Here is a 23,995-nt window from a genome sequence, read left to right as displayed (position 1 = left end):
ACTTTTTCATTCATTCTGATAGGTGTCTATACAAGGTATTGGGGCTCTTCCAAAGGGAGGAAGATACAGCCTCTCTCTTACGGGTAGCTGAGACATTTGTGTACTACGGAGGTGATCAGAAGTGGCCAAAGACTGGGTGTAAGGCTCTAGGGAAAGGGCCAGAAAGTTCAGAGGGTAGAGGGATCTTATCTGGCTTGGAAGGGGAGACTTTATGAAGAGGGAACATTTGAACTTGTTTTTTTTTCTTTTGGTTATTTTTTCAATGCATACATTTGCTTATTTGATGTGTAACAACATAGAATATAACTAGGCACTGTGCTAAGCACTGTACATTTATTTTCTCATTTTATCTTTAAGGGTAATTTCTGCTACATAATTATGCTTATAATATATTGTAGATTCCCAGTATACACTGCTGTATCTAGTTTATTTTATAAGATTTTCCATTATTATTACAAATTATCTGTTAGTGTTGTCTTTAATGACTTCATAATGGACTTACCATAATTTAATCCCTTTTTCCTATTGGTAGATGTTTGTATCTAGTTATTTTCCTAGAGTATTAAGAACCACTATTATTGATGTCTAATACTTACCAAATACTGTGGTACTGTGCAGGATAATGTATACATATCTTCACTTTTCCACACTGCAACCCTGAAAGTCGGTATTATTTCCTATTTTACACATGAGGAAACTGAGACTAAGAAGTTACAAAACATCAGTAAGATCAGGTATAATAAGTAACAACTAGGATTCAACCCAGATTTGTCTGATTTCAAAGCCCATGCATGCCCTTTCTGCTACTGCAGGCTGCAGGGAATAGTTTAATCATTTAGATTTTTCTTCGTTTTAGGATTATTTTCTTAGGATAGGGTCTCAGCAATAGAGCTACTGAGTCAAAGGCTTTGGTCATTTTAAGGGTTTTGATACATACAGCTAACTGCTTTTTAAAAGGACTGTATCAATGTCCACTCCCACTGAGTTCTATCTTGTCCAGGGGATGGATCTTTTTTGGATTTGGCTGCTGAGGGTGAAGATGTGATCAGCATACTCATGTTTCTGGTGGATGGTGTGCTGCTGGGGCAGCTCAGGAGGGCCATGTTCCCAAGATGATGCTCAGAATTGGCAGCATGCTTTCTTAGCCACTTCTGGAGACCAGGAATCTTGTTCTGTGGTTTGCACAATCTAGGAATCCACCAGCCTGTTCTCTGGAGAGCACTGGTGAATTCAGGCCTAGACTGTCCCCATAAATTTTTGTAATCAGAGTCCTTTGTGTCTTCCCGCCATCCATACAAGAACATGCCTTCTAGGGAGTTTGCATCAGGGAAAAGGCAAACCTCTTTCAATCTGGAGCCGTCTAAAAGAGGACATTAGAAGTGCATCTAGTTACTACCAAAGTGGCTTGACTACAGATCCAGAAGAGTAAGCAGGAGTCATGGCACTATTTACCTTTGTTTTCTGCCCCTCCTCATTCAGGATCTTCCTGTTAAATTTATTTTCTTTTCCCTAGGTTGAGAAAAGTAATTCATATCCTCTTCCCCACATCATGCATACAAAATCTAAAACACTTTCTCTTTTTATAGGGAGGAGATATCATGTGACCCTAAGGAGGCAGGACCACCCCCACTCCAATACCTACCCCTTAAACTCAAGGAATGTTTCCTGAAAGTTCTTCCATCTAAGGTCCTAACTGACTTGTGTGTTCCCCTTATAGCACTGCAGGGACCTTGAGAGGTCATTGATCCATCTGGCCGCCTCAGGATCCCTTCTTGGCTGCTGTCTGGGGACAGCCCTGTGTATTTGAGGTTTCCTTTCTGTTTAGTTAGAGGCTTATTTCCCTGTGTGTGTCATCTGGGGTAGGGTGAGGTAGGGGGGCCTTGTGCTTAATGGGAGATTTCTAAATGCACTGACTGCTGAGAGGGCTCTGTGAGTGTTGATTAGAGTTAAGCCCAGAGTGGCTGCTAATGTACATTCCTGACTGATAGGGACCAGATAATGTGCTCCAAGCAATATTTTTAACCTGTAGGAGATATGGAAGCTTAAAAGAGTTAAGCTTTTCTGCTACTTTTGGTGACACTAGGTGCTAAATTCCGTGCTGACATGAATAGCATTGGATCCTGGGCATTATCAACAAACAAACAACAACACCGTACCTTCCTACTTTGAAGTCTCTCTCCTTCTTCCATTCTTTCCTTCCCTTGCATCTTTCTTTTTACTTCTCTCTCTAGTTCTACTCTAATTCTATCTCTGTCCTCTTATACTGTGCCTTGATCTTCCTCCCTCTTCTTACCTCCCCAAAGTAAAATCTTGGTGAGAGATAGAAGAAAGGAAAATCCACAAACATGGGGAGGTTGCTAAGAGAGGCAAGCCCCATCTACTCACTTGTCTCAGTCAAGTCTCAGTTGAGGAATGTGGAACTTCTGATTCCCTGGTATACAATTGGCTGGGAAGTAAGAGCTATCGGGTGGAAGTAAGAGGTTGGTTAGGACTGGTAGCCAGGGTCTCTTTGGGTGGTAGGCTATCCAGAAGCTGGAGAGGCCCCTCTGCTGATACCCTGCACTCTGTGTATACAGGACAGAGAGGATTCTGTATTCCCATCCCTCATCCCCCTGCCCAGAGACAGTCACCCCACCTGGTGCATCTTTCCTTCACCCCCGTTCCCATCCCAGGCAATGCCAACGAGAGCATCTTCTCTCCTGTTTCCAGGTATGGTCTTTGGCCTCAGGCCGGCTTGGGCAGTGCTTACACACCATCCAGACTGAAGACCGAGTCTGGTCCATTGCTATCAGCCCATTACTCAGGTAAGGGAGATGTTTTTGGATATGGTTTTGTCCCGTATAATAACGCTTTTATTTTATAATGCCAGGTAGGCTAGATAATTCTCTGCCTGTATATTCTAGGTTGTTTTGAGCTGCTCTCTTGGAGATTTTGGAGATCCTCCAGAGACTTGAGATCTGAAGCTGTATTAGCTCTTACTTCATTTATGCATGGGGTTGAGATAACCTTCTAGAAGCCAACTTCCTAAGTATCTAGCCCAGCAATGTGAAGGAAAAGATATTATGTTAGAATGTTAACAGCTGAGTTCAGCTGTTACAAGAGTGTCCCTTCTGGAACAGATGCCCTTTCAGGTTGTTACTAAAGCACAGGCCCCTCAGCATCCCTGGGAGGTGACAGCACCAGCCAAACCACTCTCACAACTGACATCAGTGGTTTGTTCCCCTTGGAAAATATCTTCTGGAGTATCCCTTACAGCGCTGAGTCATCAGGAGAGGCTTGGGGCCTGTGTGCCATTGGGCTCTTACCCAAAGACATGTATGTAGAGTAGAATCATTGACCATTGTAGTAGAAGAGCCAGATTTTTGATGGTGGCCTTACTCTATACCCTTTGACCTGACTGGTATTTCTCTAGCTTTACCTATGAATGAGTGAGCTTTGTAACCAGGCTTCTGCTTTCTAGGCTCTCTTGGACTAAGGAAGAGCCTCTCTCCTCCCCAGCAGGGTTCATTGATGCCCTCTCCTGCACATGCTTTGTCACAATGTTTACCTAGGGTCTTCCCCACTCCCTTTACCCCTCACTCCCCATCCAGATGACCAATAGGAAAGCTATAGGGCTGCCACCGTCCAACACTGGGTTTAAGTCAGTCACTTGTTTTATGAGAGAGTCAATTCCCCCCTTTGCTCAGCTCCCTTCCCTTTTTTCTCTTCACCCCGTGGAGCTTGCTCCCCTTCTCCTGCCCCCTCCCACAACTCCCTTTCAAATTTTTTCTTCCTAAAGAATTAGAGCCGATTAGCCACGTCATTAATTCTTCAATTTGACGGCTGATATAGCAGGACCTGAAACACATTGCTGACCCCAGAGAATGGAGACCCCGTTCCTTAGCATATTGACGATGGGAGAAGTTAATTAAAATTCCACAGAGCGGAGGTGTCGGCTAACCTATAAACCTGTCGCTGTTACGAACAAATCATTCTGGCAATCCTAGGAAAGAGGGAAGGAAAGACTAGCAGGGAGTAGAGGCTTAAGTGTGTGGGAGCGGAGGGTGGAAAATGGAGCCATGAAGCTTTGCCCCTCCTCAGTTTCTTCCTAATGCTGCCCCTTTTTAAGCCAGCTTGCCAGGCTTTGGGGTCTGTGGGCTGGATATGTGTAAGGATTGAAGGAAGGCAAGATGGCCTGTGGGAGATGACAGGTGGGCTGGTGACTTTGTCTTGGTGGTTACCTATGGCCTTCTGTTGGCTTCAGGAGACTAAGGCGGAGTAGAGTGGGGATGGTGGTAGAAGGAAGTTCTTCAGGGCTGGAGACAGTCCATCCACGTGCTTCCTGCACATGGGTTTAGGCCAAAGTACACAGACAGGCTCTCCCAGCACCCCCATCCATATTCCTCTAATCTAGCTACCTCTTCTGGAGTGAGATAGGCTACCTGTTAACAGAATAGAGCACGGCAACTGTTGAAGATGGTGCCAATAAGGGGTTGAGGACAGAGTTTGCCCTCACCATCAAGTAGCAGTTTAGATTACAATGAACTGAGTTTGGGGTTTTTTTGGCTATAACCTGGAGACTGGCTTTGAGGAAAGACCTAGCTTTCTATTACTAGTACCGCTGTATGACTGCTACTACTACTAGCAGCTAACATTTATTAGTCATTAACTCTATGCCAGACCCTCTGCTACGTCCTTGGTGTGCCTCATCTTTGGTGAAAACCTGGGTCTTATGTTTTCTTCACATACTCCTTCAGACTCTTCTTGTCCTCTTGGTGCACTTTCTTGGCCCTGGATGAGTCTTTCGCTCACTGTTGGCTGGCTGTTCAGTTCCTGACCCACAGCTATTTGAGATGACCTTTTCCCTAACTCCACAGATGGTATCTAGGACTTTTTAAAAATAGTTTGCATTTGGGATTACACTAGATGACCAGGGTATGTGCTGGTGTTTTCTCTGCTCCTTTTTCTTTTACCCAAAGGAAAAAGATATACTGGGACAGGGGCCTTTTCATCTTAATATTAGATCAATTTCTTTTTTCTGTGTCCGTGAATTTGAACCTTTCAATAAACTCATCAGTTTATCCCAACCTGGGAGACTGCCTCCCAGCCTTGGAGTCTGTTCTGGAAGATTGAAATTCTGCTTGGCCACCAGGCAACAGAGGAGCCTCAAGTAAGTCATTCCCTTCTCTGAGCCTCAGTTACCTCATCTATTAAATGTAAATACTATTTCCTTTATAGACCTTTCTAGATTATTGTGAAGATGACCTGAAATAGTGAATAAGATAATACTCTGCAAAGCTGAAAGGGCTATAACATGATGTCAACCAGAGTCTGTCCTCTCTGGGACAGCACTTGTTTAGTGGCTTTACCTGCTCTCACAGCTCCACTCTTGCCCAGGGCTTTGGCTGGCCCTGGTGGAGTGACACTGCTCTTTGCAGTCAGCACTCAACAGGAATCTCTCCTCTTCTTTTCTTCCTATAGTGTTTCTGCCCTAGATGGCTGCCTTCTGTTCCCCCCCCGCCACTGAATGTGGTCATCAGTGTCACTAATGTGATCAGACCCTCAACCCCTCATGAGAACATGGTGGGGAGGTATGGGGAACAGCTGTCCTCTAGGGCAGGTATACCTGACAATTTCTTGCTCCCTCACAGCGCGCTCATACAGTTAGAAGGAACCTGGACAGTTAGGAGACCTGGCACATCCCTTTTCTTAATTAATCTCTTTCTTCTACTTAAAATAATATGTCAGAGCTATTTATCATATTTATCTGATGCTGGGGCTTTTCTGCCTTCTTTCCTTATGTGTGTACTTAGATACTTATAGCATGAAACATGAAACCTCAAGCCCTAGGCTTATTTTGAGGTGCTCAGGACTGGAAGAAAGCAAGTATTCTTTCCTGTGTCCAAATGTCACCTTTCCTTCTTTCCATGACCTGGAGTTCTCAATCCGTAAACAGTCATAGAAGATGATATTTAACACCAGTTATGTGCTTAGACCTGTGTTTAGGTACTCATAAAACATAGAAGGAAGACTAGTAGTCTCCACAGCAGGGTGGCAGACAAGGACCTTTTACTCTATCCTCTTACCCATCTTCTTGCCCTGATGGCAATAATCCTGTTTCTTAGATTCATGACTTATAGATGAAACCGTCCTCCTGTAGAGGAGGCCCAGCCTGGAGCTGTGAATGAGTGCAAAAAGAGTGGGTTGAGATGGAGTAGAAGTGAGATGCTGGACGTATGCCTGGGGTGTAGGGGCATATGTCTGGGTGTATTTGTGGGGCTGAGTACACTCAGTCCAACTGGTCTCAGATACAACCTCCTGAGGCCACATCGGATTTTGAGCACTTTTCCATGAGTAACATGGGAAAGCAGAGTTTTAAAACTGTGAACTATGTTTTTTTGCCATTTAAAATTATTTCCAGCAGAATAAAGTTAGTAAATATTCAAGAGTGAGAAAATGCAAAATTGCTAAAGACTTAATTTCATTCTTTCTACTTTTCATCTTTTCCTTTCTTACTTCCTTTCCTCCTTACTCCCTGTGTACTGACTGAACACTTGCTATGAGGCAGCTCCCCCTAGATCCCATTCAGTGGTGGGGACAAGATGGGTACATAACTGGTTGCCCGACAATACTAAGTGCCCCAAACTAGGCTGTCTTTGTTGAGGGATGCCATTCCCTAAATCGAGGTTTAGGGAAGTTCAATGTAAGGCACATGTGGAATGGGGCAGAAGAGGCAGGAGTTGGTGCTCAGGTCTCTAGCCTGTTGCCACACTCTATGGTCTGAGGGAGGACCATGAGGCAGGCCCCAGGTCATTGTCATGCTTTTACTACTAGCATCTTGGATAGCAGTTGTGGCCCTTGAAGGGCTCTGTGGGGACTGGGGAACATTCTCTCCTCCTGGAGGCCACAGTTGAGATAGAGAGGGGTGGTAGAAGGCAGTGTATAATCAAGGCCTGGGCACACTCAGGTATCTGTAAATGCTTGCCTCAGTCCAGGAGTGTGGATACTCATAGAAATTCAGTTTGCGCCTGGCCGGGCATGGCTCAACGGTTGAGCATCGACCTAGGATCCAGGCGATCAGGGTTCGATTCCCGGTCAGGGCACGTGCCCGGGTTGCGGGCTCGATCCCCAGTCGGAGGCATGCAGGAGGCAGCCGATCAATGATTCTCTCATCATTGATGTTTCTCTCTCTCTCCCTCTCCTTTCCTCTCTCTGAAATCAATAGAGATATATTTAAAAAAAAAGAAGAAATTCAGTTTGCAGGACCCTCCAAGCCAGCTCTGGGGGCCCTGGTGGTGAAATGGATCTGTAGGCCTGTTTGCCCTGGTTGCCTAGGAGGGGGAGAGAGAGGAGCCCACACATGCCATATTTATTACCTTTGGAGAAAAAGGAGGTGCTCAACAGAATCCTTTCCCTGTCTCTGAACAACACTTGCTATCTTGCGAGTGACTGTGGTTAGGAAGGCTTCCTAGGACACTTTGGTTTTAATCCTTTCTTTCTCGTTTCTGTTATTAGAGAAATATATGAGTGGTATAGATGTAGAAACTTGACTTAGCTGTGTTATTAAATATACAATATAATTTTGTGTTACTTTGCTCACTGTGGTGGCCTGTTTGTTTTTTGGGGGATTAGTCCAAGTCTGCATGAAATGTACCGATTCAAATTCGTAAAGTGAGTTGTGGCCTCTGGGGGGTTTTGATGGAGCAGCTGCCCCTTCTTGCTTCATTTTTCCCAGAGGTGAAGGAGAGTCTGGAAGGAAAGCAGGCACTGTGTACTGTTTGGTAAGGGGGTGGGTTTCTTGGGAGAGCAGGGTGTTTGTTCCAGTGGCTACAGGGTTTACTGTGTGTCGTGTGTGGGGTAGATGCATATTCACTAGCCTGTTGAAATGCACCTTTCTTTAGAGAAAGGTAATTGCATCTGGAGTTTTCCCTGACAGAGAGGATTGAAAGATTGGAAAAAGAAGCAGCCAGCTTTCAGTTTGGATTCTTTTGGTTCCCAGTGGTTCAGCAACCCTTTGGCCCTGGGCTTCACTCAGTGCTTTTAGGAGAAGACGAATCAAAAGTAAAGGTTGCGCCTCTGAGTTTTGCTTTTTCTGGTTGGCAATGGAGAGCTCGGTCTTGAAGAGGATCCCTAACCTTGATAACCTAAAAAAATATTCTGGTGGTTGACTTTGTCATGCTTCCCATTGTGGCTGGTTCTCCTGATGGCTTTGCCCCTGGCCAACTCAAAGACCTCTCTGTTCTCCCTCCCAGGGTTGGGAAGCTTCCTGAGGGGCCTCTATACCTTCCTAAGGCAAGGAGTGGCTCAGTCACCCCCTTTGCCAGGCTGTAGAGCACACAGGAGGGAGCTTTCTGCATGTTGCGCCCCCAGATGAGAGAGTTAGAGGCACAAAGGCACCATGGAGGGGCCAGGGGCTGGCATGGCTGGGAGGGAAGGCATGACACCTGGAGAAAAAAGGAGGCTCTACGAAATGCTAGGTGGGCTCCTTATTCCAACCTGAAATGACCAAAAATTGGAAAAGGATCAGTGTTGGGATACAGTTGAATCAGAGTCTGGTCCTGCTGAGTCTCAGAGCAGTGCCTGCCATCCTAGAGTTCATTGCTTATGCTAAGCCAAGCCTCTCTGGCAGGTGTATCCATCAGTAGCAAGGATGAAATGTCACAGGGACAGGAGTGGGTTTCACTTCCTCAAGACTCTGAATATCTGCCACTGGCCAGGGCAGGATGGGCACAGGGAGGCTCATTTGCTGAGCTGCTGGCCTGAGACCAGCAACCCAACCAGTCCTGGCTGGCCCAGAACCCATTTGTGGAAGCGATTCCTTCCCAGGCCAGCAAGGTTGGCTCAGTTGTCAAGAGCTGACTTAAATAAAATACCACAAATAGAAATAGAGGCTCCTGCAAAAGGCCAGAGACAGAGTCTGTGCATGGATACCCTGCCCCTGCTAACAGGGATACATTTCCAGCCTCAGTCTCAGTGTTTCAATTCTTTCTCTCTCCATCTCTGGTCTCTGTCTTTCTCCCACCTGCTGCCCGTCCCCAATCTATCTTTCTGTCTTCAGATACTTAAGCATTACTATGTGCTAGACCCTGGGGAAGCAGCAGTGCACTAGACAGCAGAGTCAGATGGAGAGACAGACCAGTCCAGTGGGTAATCTGTGTGCTGAGTTCTCAGATGGGGGAGTAGAGCACACTGGAGGGATCAGAATCTTCTTCCTCTTCTTCCCGCTGCCTGCACCTTCTGGCTCAGTCCCTGCCTGCACCGCTGCTTCTTCTCTTCCCCAATTCGGGAAGAAAAAGAAGGTAATTTTCCTGCCACAGCTGTGGCTGACTTTTCTGGGTTGTGTGTGCAATGTGCCTGTGTTTTTCCACCTTTGATCACTGTTCTGCCGACAGATAATTTAGCAATCACATCCCAAGGTGGAAGCATGGAGTTAATGTTAAAATTAGTTGGGTGTTTTTACTCTTTAAACTTCAGTGGGTGATGAGGCAGAGAGGGAGGAGGGAGGGTAAAGGGGAGCCATAAATTCTGTGGCTGGTGTAGCTGTTCTCTGAGCAGCCGGGAAGCCTCTGATGTCTCCACAGCACTTTCATTAACATTTAAATTAAGGGTTTGTTTTCCAGTCTGTTTTATAGGCAGGGACCTTTCATGGCCTGTCACATGCGCCCCCCCCCCCCCCCCCCCCCAGCAAGTGTGTAATTGTAGCCACTGCTCTATCCTAACTCTGGGTTGCAGCTGGAGTTCAAAGGGAATTCCTGGAGATGGAGCTCTGGAGGTACAAGGTGTGACAGTCAGGATGTGGGTGTTCCTCCTCAAATGAAGGCACTGTGCCTGAGCTCTTTCTCCTCTCATCTGACCTGTGCTTTTCTCTGCTCTTTTAAGGGACACACGCTTCAATCTGACTCTGACCCCTCCCCACCCTTCCTTCCCTGGGGCCATGGGGCGTGTGGGAAAGGGTGCATCCATGAGTGGTTTCTCTCTCTATCACAGGTTAGAGCCTGGGACAGATGGTTCTAAGATACAGATCTTCATGCTTATCTTCCTCCTTTGGATTTTTTGTGTTTTTTTTTTTTAGCCTCAAGAATACTTCCTCCTTAGAAAAGCAACAATATAAAAGAGATTACCATCTGAGAAGAATTTGCAATATAATAGCATCCTTTGGTCCTAAGAAGTACATTCTAGAATAGATAGACATGTGTAACACACCATAGTTGTGATCTCTGTGTGCACAGTATTTGAAGCAGCATATTGATTTAGGCGATCATTGAGGAAACTGTTTTCCAAGGTCTTGGCATTCACAGGAAGCTCTCCTATACCTCACAGAGTGAATTTGTTTCTAAACTTCCTTTTGCACTAGCGTATCTGGGAGCATTTGGGGGTGTTTTGAAAAGATTCCTGCTCTGGTCTTCTCTTCAGCATCCTATTGATCTGTTGATGATGAGAATGTGAACCAAACACTCACCAAGCATCTCATTAGTTCGTAACCCCTGAGGGCTTAGTTCGCCCACTGCTGGTCTCGAGCTGGCTTTCCTCTCTAGACAATAATGAGAGGGGCATTGGGCCCTTTTCCTCTTTCTGTTCAGAAGCTGAGAATTTTCTTTCTCTTGGAGCCTTGAGTTCACTATTTGAGTCACTGCATCTTTCCTCCTTCCTTCACTAATTCACTCAAAGAGTTTCTGACATATCTGCAGGATTGAAGATGGCTGAGTGTCTTGCCCTCCTGTTCCAGGTAGCCAAGTCAACAGGTGGATACCCTCATGCCCTGGAGTCCTGCCTATGGGGAGTGCGGGAGGAGCCAGGGTGACCCCTGTGCAGGTGCTGCTGGGCTCAAATTGCAGCCTGGTGTCCAGGCCCTGCCTGGTGGTGATTAATCTGGGACACGGGCCTGCAGAGGCCCAGCCAGGGCAGCTTTGGTCCCTCACTGTGAAGACCTTTGGCTCGGAGACTGAACTGATCTCTGTTGCCTGCTTCGGCTAGAGTTTGATCTGTCAAGGCTAAAGAGGAACCTGATGGTGGGGCGGAAACTTCTAGTCCTCTCTGACTTATGGCACTGATCCGTTCCAGTGGCCCTGTCATGATAATACTTGTATATTTAAGACGATTTCCCCACCTGTTAGCTGTAACACTCAGATCAGTCAAAAGAGGGATCTTCATGAAATATCTGTGTTTTTAGTTTCTTGAGCCAATGGAGCTTACTCTTATAGGTAGACTGGGGATTGGGGTGGGCCTGAGTGGAAAAGGCACTGATGGGGGTGTGGCTGGATCAGTAGCATTAATGTGTGTTTGTGTATTGGGGGTCATGTCAGAGGTGGAAGGATCACCCCATCCTCCTGTAATCACATGGGTCTCAGGCAATTTGAGGCAGATTTCAGTATTTTAGTTTGGAGTCAAGTCTTAAATTCCTTGTTTTCCTTTTCATTTCAAGCCAAATTTTTTGAAAATGTGCTTCCCTCTTTTCATCTATCAGAGTCCTTGTCCCTGGGATCTCCAAATGGCAGTCCTTAGTTTCAACTATATTTTTTTTGTTCTCCAAATTCAGGACAGTCACGCATGGCTCTACTTGGTCATGAGCTTAAGACTCAAGAACAGGAATTCTGCCCATGACCATTTTCCTGTATCAGTTATTTTCAGTGTGTCTCAGTGTGTCTCAGTTATTTTCTTTATTATAGTAGTTCCATTTGAGGGGTTAGGAGATTGGAACCCAAGAGCTGGAAGATTTTTCATACACCATCAAGAAAGAGAATAGATATCCATGTATACCACCACCAACAGACTATGTTGACACCATTGATATGGGAAACTGGCTGTAAAGATGCTATGAATCATAAACGTCTGTGTTGATTTTGAATTCTGCTCTGCTGACTAGAGTTTCTATATATGATGACCATAAAGGATGCATTTATGTCTCAGCAAGCCAACAAATGTATTTAGAGCAGTACTTCCTTCAGAGCAGTACTAAAAGATCTCTGGCTTTGTGGATCGGACATCTGCTAATCCTTGTGTCTCTCTAGCATTTTCTCAAACAGGACTCTTGAAGTTTCAGATTGTGAACTTTGTAGAGTGGGGGTTTTACTTGCCATCTTTTGTAAGAGTTATGTGTCTGTGTGCTACAGATGAAACCCCTGTGCCTTTGGGGTGCCCTATTAAGTGGACTACCCAATTTCCTTGCCTCTTTCTCAACCGGTTCTTGCTTCTTTCTGGCCAGGGCATTTTCATAGGGGGTAGTTTGTAACATGGCCTATCAGGTAGGCTTGGCTTAGGCAGAAGTTGCTGGCAAGGGAGGGAGGAGTGGAGGGAGGAGGGAGGGGAGTACTTGCATACAGAAGCCATGGTAATTGCAAAGTGAATATTAGTCCAAAAGCTGCTGGCCCAGGAAGTTGCTTTCTGCAGAAGCTTTCCTTTTTCACAGTTTGCAATGCAAATTTAAAACATGGATGAGGAACAAAAAAGTATAGGAGGGGCGGGTGGAGTGCCATTTGGGATGTGAAAACATCCAAAGTCATCTGCAGGGTCTTAATTTGCAAATGAGAATTTTAAGTAATGAGAGAGAACCTTTTAGAAAGTTAAAATAATTATAAATCATATTTTTCTGTGACCCTTCCCCTTGACACCCCCCCAACACATGCTTTTTCCATGTTCTTGTCTCTGGCCCTGTTCAGCTTGCCCTCCTGTCTCCTCCTCTGTTCCTTCTTACAGCAAAGCCATAATCCAGCTTCTGGAACAATGGCCATAGTGGTGATGGTGTAGTGTTTTGATTTTTACAGCAGGGTGGAAACAGTGGCTCCATCTAAGGTTGGTATACTTTGGAAAATGCACACACTGGCCCTGGGGGTTGGAGCTCCTGTGTATAGACTGAAGAGCACGCATCTTGAGGCAGGAGCTTGCCTGCTTTTATAGAAGGCATTAAAGCCACGGCTCTTCATCTTATGCTTTCTCTGGTCCTCTTACACTATGGCTTGGCTTGATGAAGCAGAATGTGGGGCCAGCAGGCCTTTTTCCTTTCTCCATTTCCCATACTTCATCTGTCCCATCCAGAGAGGTGTGTCTTTCTGCTTCCAGGCTGGAGACACTTAAGTCTGTGTTGCATCTGGTAGTGCTGGAGGTGGGGATAGGTGGGGGATGGCCACCACTTTCATTATGCTGGCATAGTAAGTGGTCAGGTGAGAAATTTCAGAATGGTTTCTTTCTAGGAGCTGAACTAGACAGGAAGACACGAAGGCAGAATAGAAGGAAGAGCTTTTTAAGTATAAATGTGCCTCAGTAGTAGAGGCCCTGAGCAGCTATGGGGGCTGCATCTCTTCCTTTATGCATGGCTCTGTTGCACATGTGACATGCACTGGCTGAACAGATAGGGAAGGAGAGGCTGAGATGTGGGGGTAAACTGAAATGAACCCCTTTCTGCCTATGGCCACTGTGAATGTCCCTCCCTCCCTTCTTCATTGATTGGGGAATTTTGAAAGAGAGATTATCTTGAGTCTTGCCTTGGGTCAGTCCTGTGGTGCTTGGTCAGAACTCTGAAGTCGTAGGAGCACAGTCTCCCTATAGGATGGTGTCCAGATTTAATCAGCTATCGCTTAGCACATGCTCCTCACCTTGAACTTACTGCACTATGGCCTGCAGGGGCTGTGGAGAGGATATGGTTCAGAGCACTTGACCCTTTGCCTCTCTCCTGAGGACTCTACTCTTACAGGATGTTTCTCTTTCTCCAGTTATTTTCTACCTTGATGCAGCTGTAGCATTAGCTGTCCTGGCCAAGACTGGGCCTCTTTTCCTCTTGGGCCTGAATGGGAGGAGACCAAGTGAGTGATTAGAGTGGGGTCCTATGGTAAATGACCCGAGAGAAGGGTCAGCTGGGCATGAGGGTGGGATCTGTAACATTTGGCAAAGAGAGAGGGACACATGGGTTAATGTGTTTGAAGCACTGTACTTTCCTGACCAGTTTGAATCTCACTAGTATCCAAGGTGAGCTGTGGTTGAGAATAAAAACAAAAAATTAATGCAAAAATATAAGTTGTTCAAAGGATTCTTCCACTTGTTAGAAGTCTGTGGCCAGGAAAATCCTTCTTTGCAGGCTGAGTAAGGTAAGCTATCTCCAGGAAGAAGGAGAGGAAAAGTTAGTGTTTTAAAATTGTATTAGTTTGGCAGTGAGTATCAAAATAAAAATGTGAAAACCTTTTGACACATAAATTCCGTTTCTAGGAATTCCTAAGGCAATTACCAGACAAGTATGCAGGATGTAATTATAAAGGCTTTTATTAAGAACACATATATCCACTAGTAGGGGTCTAGTTAAATATTCATTCAGTAGAATACTACATAGTCTTTAAAAGGATGATATAGGTGTATATTTATTGATCCTAAAAGATGTCATAACATATTGTTTAAATGAAAAAAGTCACAAAACATGATAGTTATTTGACTGTCTCATCAGAGTTATTTCCTATGTGGTGGATTTCTGCTGATATTTACCTTTTTACTTTTTTGTATTTAAATTTTTTATAATGAGCCTATTTTTATAATTAGAAAAAACATGAATTATATTTAAATGTCTATTTTTGTATCAGGCAGCTGTAGAGAGAGTCCTTCCTTTTTTTTTTCTTTTTTTTCTTTTTTTACAGTTATTTAAATTAAGGATGCATAGACCTACATTTACTTTTTTATTTTAAACAGTGTTATTAAAGTATAATTTATATACCATAAAATTCACCCATTTTAAGTGTACAATTTAAGTATACAATTCCATGATTTTTAGCAAATTTACAGAGCTGTACAACCATCACCACAATTTACTTTAGCATATTTCTATCACCCTGAAAAGATCCCTCCTTACATTCACTTTCGCAGCATTAAACATGGTTTCATGCTCAGGAACTTTTGTGGGGAAAGAAATAAGTTAAAATATTGGGATTTGTTTAAAAAAGCAATGTAAACTCAGAGATGTTTTTCTATGTGTAATGCATGTTTCTGAGTGCCTGCCTTACAGAGGTATCAAGAATGCTGTAATGTGCAAAGTCCATGGGAAGTATGAGGTAGAAGAGGCAGTTTTCACTGCCCAGAGGCTGATATTCCAATAAATCTGCACGTCCTCAGATTTATTCCAATATATATGCAATGTGAGAGCCATCAATTCTCAGGGTTATTGACAGGAAATCAGAGGAAAACAGTGGCCTTTTTAAAAATATATCTTTATTGATTTCAGAGAGAAGAAGGCAAAGGGAGAGAGAGAGATAGAAACATCATTGATGAGAGAGTTATCATTGATCGACTGCCTCCTGCATGCCCCATACTGGCGATCGAACCCTCAACCCAGGCATGTGCCCTGACTCGGAATCGAACCACGATCTCCGGGGTCCTGGATCGATGCTCAATTGCTGAGTCATACCCGGCCGGGTGCAGTGGCCTTTTTTTGTTAAATTGGGAGCTTATTGGGTGACATAGAATTTGAAGTGGGACTTTAAGGGTGGCTCTCGTTAAATTGCAGAAGGGAAGTTGAGGCAAGGGGACTGGTATGAACAAAGACATAAGGGATGGGAAGCTCAATGTAAGTTTGGGGGTTCAGAGTGCACAAGTTTGGCTGCCTGGAGTGGTTTGGGTAAAGATGTAGTGGGCAATGAGGCTAGAGTAGAGGTTTGGGGACTGTTTTTGGAGGGCTTTGAAGAGCAGAATGTGACTTTAATCAGAGGATAATAGGGAACCATAGAAGAGTTTTGGCCAGATTGAAGCCATTAAGTGATTTACATGATGGCACAATATATAGGATACTTTGGAGGGGTATAGACTGAGGCTGTTTATATATTTTTCCGGGAGTATACTTTGTTAGCAGTAAGGGACTGGACTCCTAGAGATAGTGGTAAGACAACCTGGATTCAGGAGAAACAGAGGAAACAGTCTGTAGGCAGTCATGACTGCATTTGAGGGAGAGAGGGAAGAGACCCTCATGAGTTCTATGAGCCTGATGATTAAAGAGGACCCTGGCTTTGAGAAGGCTGAGTTCTGTTTTAGACATGTTGATTGGAGTCAGTAATGGTACAGTTAGGTGATGGCCAGAGATAGCCAGGAAGGTGGCCTGGAGCTCAGCCATAGGGTCAAGATGTGGAAGGCATCAGCATGGAGACAACACTTGAAATAACATGAGGGATCAGCACCAAAGGAAAGCTCGGAAAGAATAAAGACGTCCTGGCAAGGAGATACCAAGAGGCAAAAAGTACTGTCAGAGGGAGCAAAGCATCCAGTAAGATAAGACTTTGAGCAACTTACATACATTCACTTATCACTAGCTTGCTAGTTAGGCCTCCTCCCTATTCTAAGTGATGATGATGAGAGAGAAAATCAAGGTGCAGAGCCTTGATAGTGATGCATGGAGATTTGCAAGCATTTTATTCTCGTTTGATTTAAGCATTATGTACTTTTCAAACTACAATAAACCCCAAGTTTTGCTTTCTCTCAAGTTCTTTCCTCTGGCTCTTGTTCTGTTCTCTGTTGTTCTATCCTCTGGTTATTTTTTTTGTCGAGGGTTGCCTACTTTGGGCTTGGTAATTTTTTCCCCCTCAGCTCACAAAACCACTTAGCATGAGCTGAGTTGTGGAGGGTCAGCAACTGAGATGCTAAGTGAGGGAATATTCATTAATCCCAGTAGTTTTCTCCATGTATAGTGGTATCAGGGGAAAGCAAGAGAGGCCGATTTAGGAGAGAGAAAAAAGCCAACTGACCGCTTTGCCATTTGGAGAGATTTGGTGTCAGAGCCACAGGGGCTGCCCAGGTACTGAGCTTGCCTGCGCATCTGTGCCTGTCTGAAGACTTTTTCTTTAAAGAGAATTAAATAGAAACTTTCAAATCCTCCTTGGTTTTTTTGGGGTAGTAATTCCATGGGGCTTGTCATTTGTGTTTGAAACTAGTGGTAAGGAGGGCGGAGTGAGGAGAAGTGAGGGGGTGGAGATGGGAAGCAGAGAAGGAATCAGAGAGAGAAATTTTATTGAGGGAGAGTTTGCTGGGTTTATGGGAGGGAATCTCTCCCCTCCTCCCCATTCGGATTTGAAAGGGCCGGTGAATCTTTGATTAGGTGCAGGTCAAAAGAATTTACACATTGTGACCTTAATAACTAGAGGTGATTGGCAGGCGGGCTGTGGGAGGGGGCCGCGGGCCCCTTTCATCTCACTTAGCACAGAGGAGAGACAATGGGCCAGCCGATTTTCCTTGTTGTCCCTTGTTTGAAAAGGTCTGGTGTCTCTACTAGGTACCTGTGACATGGGGGTCTTGATTGGGGCCTCATAAAGGCCCCGTCAGTATGTCCAAAGGCCAAGAATACAAAAGCAAGCAGTGGGTGGGGGTCTCAGCTGACCACTGAAGAAGGGAGGGGAGGGCCCTGGAGGCAGTGGAGGGAGAAGCAACCCCCGATGGGAGCCCTTATAAAAGGATGGGAGGAGGGGGGCAGAGAAGGGCCATTTTTGTCCCTAACTCATCAAGCACATCTGCAGAATTGTCCAAGCTGCTGCCTCCCAGTTTCAAAAGAAAAAAATGATCGTTTGATAAACCGTCCCCGATTCACCACTTTCTCACAAGGGTGGGAGACCCAGCCCTGACCTCTGTATGATTTCACATCAGGACCAGGCTTTCTTTCCTCCACCCCCAAATTGCTAGAGAAACTTTGAAATGTATCCTGTGGCTTTCTCTCTCCCTTCTTCACCCCCCCCCCCTTCATTTCCCACCCTCTCCACCCCACTGGCCTCTGTTTTCTCTCTGGGCGCTTCAGAGTGTAGGCGAGTAATTAGTCCCCTCTTTCTGGGGCACAATGAAGCCAGGGTGTTTGGTGGGGCCCCTTCCCACCGCTCGTAGAGCCGGGGGCCTGGGGGGAAGGACCAGGTGGCATGTGCAGTGTGTTACAGGCCAGCACAATCGCTGGGTCACAGGGCTGGGGGCTCAGGGACCAGTGTGCTCCTGCTTTTTGAAGGAATGTGCAGAGGCGCATGCATTAATGGTCCCCACACAATGCTTGCATTTTTTTCCAGGCAGAGGCATCTTCCCTGTGAAAAAGCTGCCGAACCTGGAGCCCAGACAGGACTTTGGCCGCCTCGATAGCGTTATTTCCCCACCCTGCGCTTAGTCACTTGGAGCTAACATGGGAGACCAACAGGCCGCGTCTCCTGAGAGCCCGATCTTTGTATCTGATGTGTGCTTCCCCTCTGCCTTGTCAGTTTTGTGTGTTCACGGAGTGTTGATTTTAATGCGGGCCTGTGTTGGGCTGGGAGGCCAGGCTGGGGGGGGCCTCAGGTCTTTGTCTTGCAGGGCCTCTTCTTCTTGGAGGGTCTTCAGCCCTGGAGGCTAGTGGCAGATTTGAGAAGTAGGGTGAGATGCCAATTCTGGCTGGCAGAGGATTCCCCCATCCATGCGTCTGTCACAGACCATGTGGGGTGCCCAGAAAACAGAGCACCTTGGGATGCACAGGCACACACTTGCTTGGCCCTCTACCCCCACCCCTTGAGGGAGGTGGTTAGTTCTACCACACAGGGCTGCCAGCTTGAAGTGAGTTACCCCCCTTGTGACTGAGTCTGGCAGGAGCACAGATTGTGAGCTTCAGGGAGCCAGGGCAGGGCCTTATGTGCAGGGGTTCGGAGGAGGTGCGGACAGACAGGAGGGGTGCTGGGGGCACACAAGTCTGCTGCAGATGACTACCCAGCAGTTGGTAGGGGTCAGGAGAGAACAGGACCAGACAGAAAAGAGGCAAATGTCTGGGGAAAGATTGGCAAATCTCAAACACTTATCTCTAGCAGTTGAGGGAAGAGTCCCTACAAACTAGGGGCAGAATGGGAGGAATTTTCCCCAGTGAGGATAACTGGGGCCTCATCACAGGTAGACCCACTAGGAACTATCCAACAGGATGACTTCTGCCTTTACCATTCACCTCGCTACACTGTAGCCTTGTGCTTGGAGTTGGGGGAAAGGGCCTTTACTCATTCTGGGCCCCTAGTCTTGCTGAGAGAGAAGATGCATATGTGTGACTTGAGGAGGGGAGACTCTGAGAGCATCAACCTGGTTGTAGCCTGCTCTACTTCTGGGGAGAGGGAAACCCAGGGGTACCTCTGAGTCAAGGAGCTGCTGGTGATGACCTGCCCACCCCCCACCCATGGTCAGGCCATGGTCCCGGCATCTGGTGCTGTGCTGGGGGTGGGGGCCTTCGTTTAAGGAATCAGGTTTTTAGAAAGGGACTGTGTCTTCACTTTCCATACCATCAGAAGGCAGAGATGCAGGCTGGCCACTGAGATGTGGCCCTGGAGAGGCATCCCGCCAAGGTTCCCGGAGCACAGCGGCTCCTCTGTGCTGCTTTTGGCACCTTTCAGACTGTCTCAAGAATTGGTGCCAGTCACACTGCCAGGCCTGACGAGGGGAAAGAAGCTGGAGTTAAGGCCTTTGAGGGGCCTGAGTCCCAAAGGGGCCCACCAGTAAGGAGCAGCTCCTGCTTTGGGCCACTCTGTGACAGAGAACATTTCTCTCCTTGAGAAATAGGCACTCCCAGCAATACCTACCCCCTCCCTTTTTCCTTGTACTGTTCTTTTCACTTAACTTTTCCAAATGCTCTTTCTTTCTACTGTTCTCTTTCATTCTGTGGACAGCTCATACAGAGCCTGAAAGAGAGCTTATGTGTATGGATGTGATAATGGAGGAAAGGGGTGTCACACTGGGGCTCCAAGAAAACACTGTCGTTCCCCCAGGCGATCCTGCCAGGGCTGGGAGGGCACCAACAGATCATAACCTTTAAATGCAAACTTGTTGAAGGAAAGAGATGGAATCATGGAAACAAATTAGATATATCTATAGGGGGTGTTCAGCTGGAGAAAATGAGCATTTCCTACTAATTGGAGTGCAGGGCATTTCATTATTAAGCTTCATTACAAGGGGAAGAGTGCAGCAGGCCTCTTTGGGGATTCCCTGAACTGTTTTTTCTCTTTTAAAAGCATAATTATATTTAGTTGGAGGAACAGTCAGGAGTTGCTCTTGGTAACTTTGTGGAGCACCCAGGGATTTAAAGGGGAGTTTGGAGCAAGGTAGAGGAAGGAAGAGAAGGACCAGTGGGAGAGTACTTGAAGGTGCTCCCTCATTTCTTGACAACAAAAAAGTGGAAAAGCCCTGATGGGGGTGAGGACCTCACTTCTGTAATAATGTTGAGGAATTTGGAGAATAAAAATGTTAGTCAGAAACCCTGCCTTCCTGGGAGACTTGATATTTGACCTTTTAAAAAAAAAAATTATTGAGGTGACATTGGTTAATAAAATTATATAGGTTTCAGGTATTATTTGATCATTTTAAATTTTGTAGCTCTAGCTGGTTTTGTTCAGTGGTTAAAGCATCAGCCCTCGGATTGAAGGGTCTTGGGTGTGATTCCCTGGTCAAGGGCACTTACCTTGGTTGCAGGCTTGATCCTTGGCCCTGGTTGGGGCACGTGTGGGAGGCATCCAATCAATGTGTCTCTCTCACATTGATGCTCGAACTCTCTCTTGCTCACTCGCTCTCTCTCTCTCTGAAAAGCAAGGGGGAGATATTTGTAATAGAAGTACAAAATGGTCCCCTGGCTGGTGTGGGTCAGTTGGTTGAGAGTTGTCCCATGCACCTAGAGGTCACTGGTTTGATTCCCATCGGGACACATGCCTGAGTTGTGGGCTAGATCCCCAGTAGGGGCTGTGCAGGAGGCAGCCAATCTATGTTTTTCTCTCTCATTGATATTTCTCTGTCTCTCTCCCTCTCCCTTCCTCCCTCTCTAAAATTAATTAAAAAAAATTTTTTTTTACGTGTTAAAAGTACAAAATGGTGAGCTTCAGATGCAGTGCAGTGGTCTGACAACTGTTGTTTCCCAGCACGCACTGGACTTTCACCTTTGGGGCCAGGGAAGGGCTGGAATGGGCTGGCCTTTAACTGGGCCTGGTTGAGTGCATACTAACTTCAGTCCAGGCAGGGAAGGCCTGGTCCTGTCTATGGAAGATTATCTGAGTCAGTCAGGTGAGGTCAGCTTTAAAGTTCTGACTCCTTTTCCTGCTGCTGCCATCCTAGGCTTATGTCTGGAGTCCAGTCAGTCCCTAGGAAAACTCTGATTCAGAGTGTTTGTGGTGTTCATTGTTCTCAGGAAAGCTGAGAAAAGGTATTGATTTGTCATGGGAGAGTTTCTCCCATGACTGGGGTCCCAAAAGCAGAGGTACAGAATCTCATTTAGAATCAGTGCTTGTTGTGACTTCATCAAGGGCCTAGAATTTTTTCTTTCTGTCACCCAGACCATGCTTTGCTTTTAGCATAAGTCTCTGCTTAGCTCAATCTCCCTGAGGTTCCTGGGACTTTAAATACAAAGGATGTCTTTCTTTAGTTATAGACCTAATCTCTAATGGAGGCCTAACCCTGTTCTTTGGCACAGGTACTGTATAGCAATGAAAGTCTGAAGCGAGGTGCGTCACCCAGCCAGGAAATCAAGAACCCACACCATTGTCAAGTGTGTGCAAATTTGTGTCATTTCTTTTCATTCTTCTGAAAAGTTTATATTTCATCCCAAGTGGCTTAGTGGGAATGAAAGGAAACTTCCAATCAAATGACCTTGTTGGTATACTAATATTTTTCCTGAGAGAAACCCATAGTTTTTGTGATTTCAAAAAATGCATAACAAAGACATGCCACCAAGGGAATGCAGACTGGTGCAGCCACTGTGAAAACAGTATGGAGTTTCCTCAAAAAATTAAAAATGGAACTGCTATTTGACCCAGCGATCCCAATTCTAGGAATATACCCTAAGAATCCTGGAACACTAATCAGAAAGAATATATGCACCCCTATGTTCATAGCAGCACACTTTACAATAGCTAAGATCTGGAAACAGCTCAAGTGCCCATCAGTAGATGAGTGGATTAAAAAAGCTGTGATACATTTACACAATGGAATACTATGCAGCTGTAAAAAGGGAGAAGGATCTCTTAACCTTTGAGACAGCATGAATGGACCTGGAGATTATGCTAAGAGAAATAAGCCAGTCAGAGAAAGACAAATATCACATGTTCTCACTTATCTGTGGAATTAATGAACAAAATAAACTGACAAACAAAACAGGTCCAGAGGCAAGGATGCATGGAACAGAATAACAGATCTCAGTGGGGGTGGGGCATGGGAGGGGGCAGGAAGAGATTAACCAAAGAACATATATGCATATATGCATAGCCCATGGACATAGACAATAGTGCGGTGAAGGCCTGGGAGGGGAGCAAGTGGGGGGCAAATGGGGTACATCTGTAATACTGTCAACAATAAGTTAAAAAAAATTAAAACAAAAAAACACACACAAACAATAACATGCCACTAGAACAAATCTGTTCCAAAGCAAGCACTGAGGGTGTGGTGTGAGTGGTGGGGCTAAACTTGAGGAATTGGACGGGATGGGAGGCAGCTGCTTTGGGAAGGGATTCCCAGGCCCAGGATTGCCCTAAACTCCTATGTGAAAACCTCTTCTTTGTCAAATACCTATTGGGAAGAGTCCCTCCCCTCATCCTCTCTAAGGTGGTAGGACCATGGAAGCTCTGGAGTCAGTGCTCTGGGGCCCAGTAGAAGGGAACTGACAGAGGCAGAGTGACCTGTGGGTGGAGCTTCTTTTCTGAAAATAATGAAGGAAACAGATAAGTTAAAGTCATCATTGGCATCCCCTCTGCCCATTGCAGGAGGCCTTGGCCAGGCCCTGAGCCAGGAGAACATGGTTCTTGGGAAGAAGTGGGCTCTGGCAGCCTCTGGTGTCAAGCCTCTGTTTGGAAAGCCATGTATACCCATGACTAGCAGGACTGCATGGGTCTGTGTGGACCTGGGGATCTTGAGGCCCAAGAGTTTTGTGGTCAGGCTGACTGAAGCCATGCCTGTGCCCCATCCTTAACCACTGTCACCAGGAGGTAGAAAAATTCCCACAAGGCCTCTTGGGACCAACTCTGGCTCCACTGGGACTTCAGGTCTCAAAAGAGGGATAATAGGTATTAGGTGTTGTGGGATCACTGTTGGCTGTTTATGGTCTGAATCCTAGGTTTGAAATTAATTGGTTGCAGAAACAACTTTTATTATTTTTTAAAACCACCTAAATACCCCCCAAACCAAATTACCCCCCAAACCTTTCATCCTCCTCTGTTTCCCTGTGGCTGTATTTACTGGGTAGTGAAAAGTGCTTCACTAGCCTCCTTTGGGTTGCTGTGCTGAACAAAGTGAGAAACCCAGGGAAGGAGAAAGGTGGTGCCAAAAGGGCTTGCCACTGCCCCCCCTCCCCCAAGCTCTGCATCCCCTGGCCTGCCCCGGCAGCCTCACTGTCTGGGCTGCAGCCCAAACAAGCAAAGGCTCCTTGACCAACAACAAGCCCCAGTTTTGTTACGCCTGTGGGAGAAATGCTTTCTGGAGACTAGGGGTCTCCTCTGAGAACCACCTGTGCCTCCTGGCCTCCTGTCTAGCCTGGGCCTTTGGGCACAGGGGCCCCTGCATTCCAAACCAGCAGGCTGATGGTACAGTGAGGGGTGGGAGAAGGCTAAGGGGGCTGTGGTCAGTTTAAGGGGGTACAAATTCCAGTCTGCCCCTTTAAAGCCCCTGGTTGGCTCAGGATCTCCTATGGCCCTTGGCCAGGTTAAATTTGTCCTGTCTGTCATCAGCACTGACAGTTGCTTTCTGAAGGATAGGGACAGGGAACCCCAGGTGTCTCTCCTTACCCAGTTCTTGGAGCTTCAGGAGCAGAACAATATATGTTTCTTTCACTAGTCCACTTCTTGATCAGGAGTCCCCAGTGCCTTTCTATTGCCTGACCAATGATGGTGATAATGTCAAGGATGAGAATGACGACACTTAGGAGTGCCAGCTAAATGCCAAGCACTATGCTGAACACTTTATATCTCATTTAATCTTCCCAGACGGGTACTGTCACCGTCCTCAACTTATAAGGAAGGAAACTGAGGCCTAAAAGAGGTTAATTAACATGCCCAAAGCTACATCTGGTAATCAAAACACCCAGAATTTGAACCCTGGCATCTGACTA

At 46.0% G+C, this 23,995-nt stretch overlaps 1 protein-coding gene across 2 annotated transcripts in view; it reads left to right on the top strand.

Moving 5' to 3' along the window:
- FBXW4 (F-box and WD repeat domain containing 4) overlaps nt 1-23,995 on the top strand; it is a 71,794-nt gene that overhangs the window by 19,663 nt on the left and 28,136 nt on the right. For both annotated transcript variants that reach the window (XM_081158835.1, XM_081158834.1), the window contains exon 5: nt 2,710-2,804. In XM_081158835.1, coding sequence (XP_081014961.1) covers nt 2,710-2,804 — 95 coding nt within the window. The remainder of the gene's footprint in view (nt 1-2,709; nt 2,805-23,995) is intronic.

This window comes from Miniopterus schreibersii, assembly GCF_964146895.1.
Source record: "Miniopterus schreibersii genome assembly, chromosome: 14".
Taxonomy (NCBI): Eukaryota; Metazoa; Chordata; class Mammalia; order Chiroptera; family Miniopteridae; genus Miniopterus; species Miniopterus schreibersii.
Note: the sequence above shows the minus strand (reverse complement) of the source record. Positions and strands in the feature narration are given on the sequence as shown.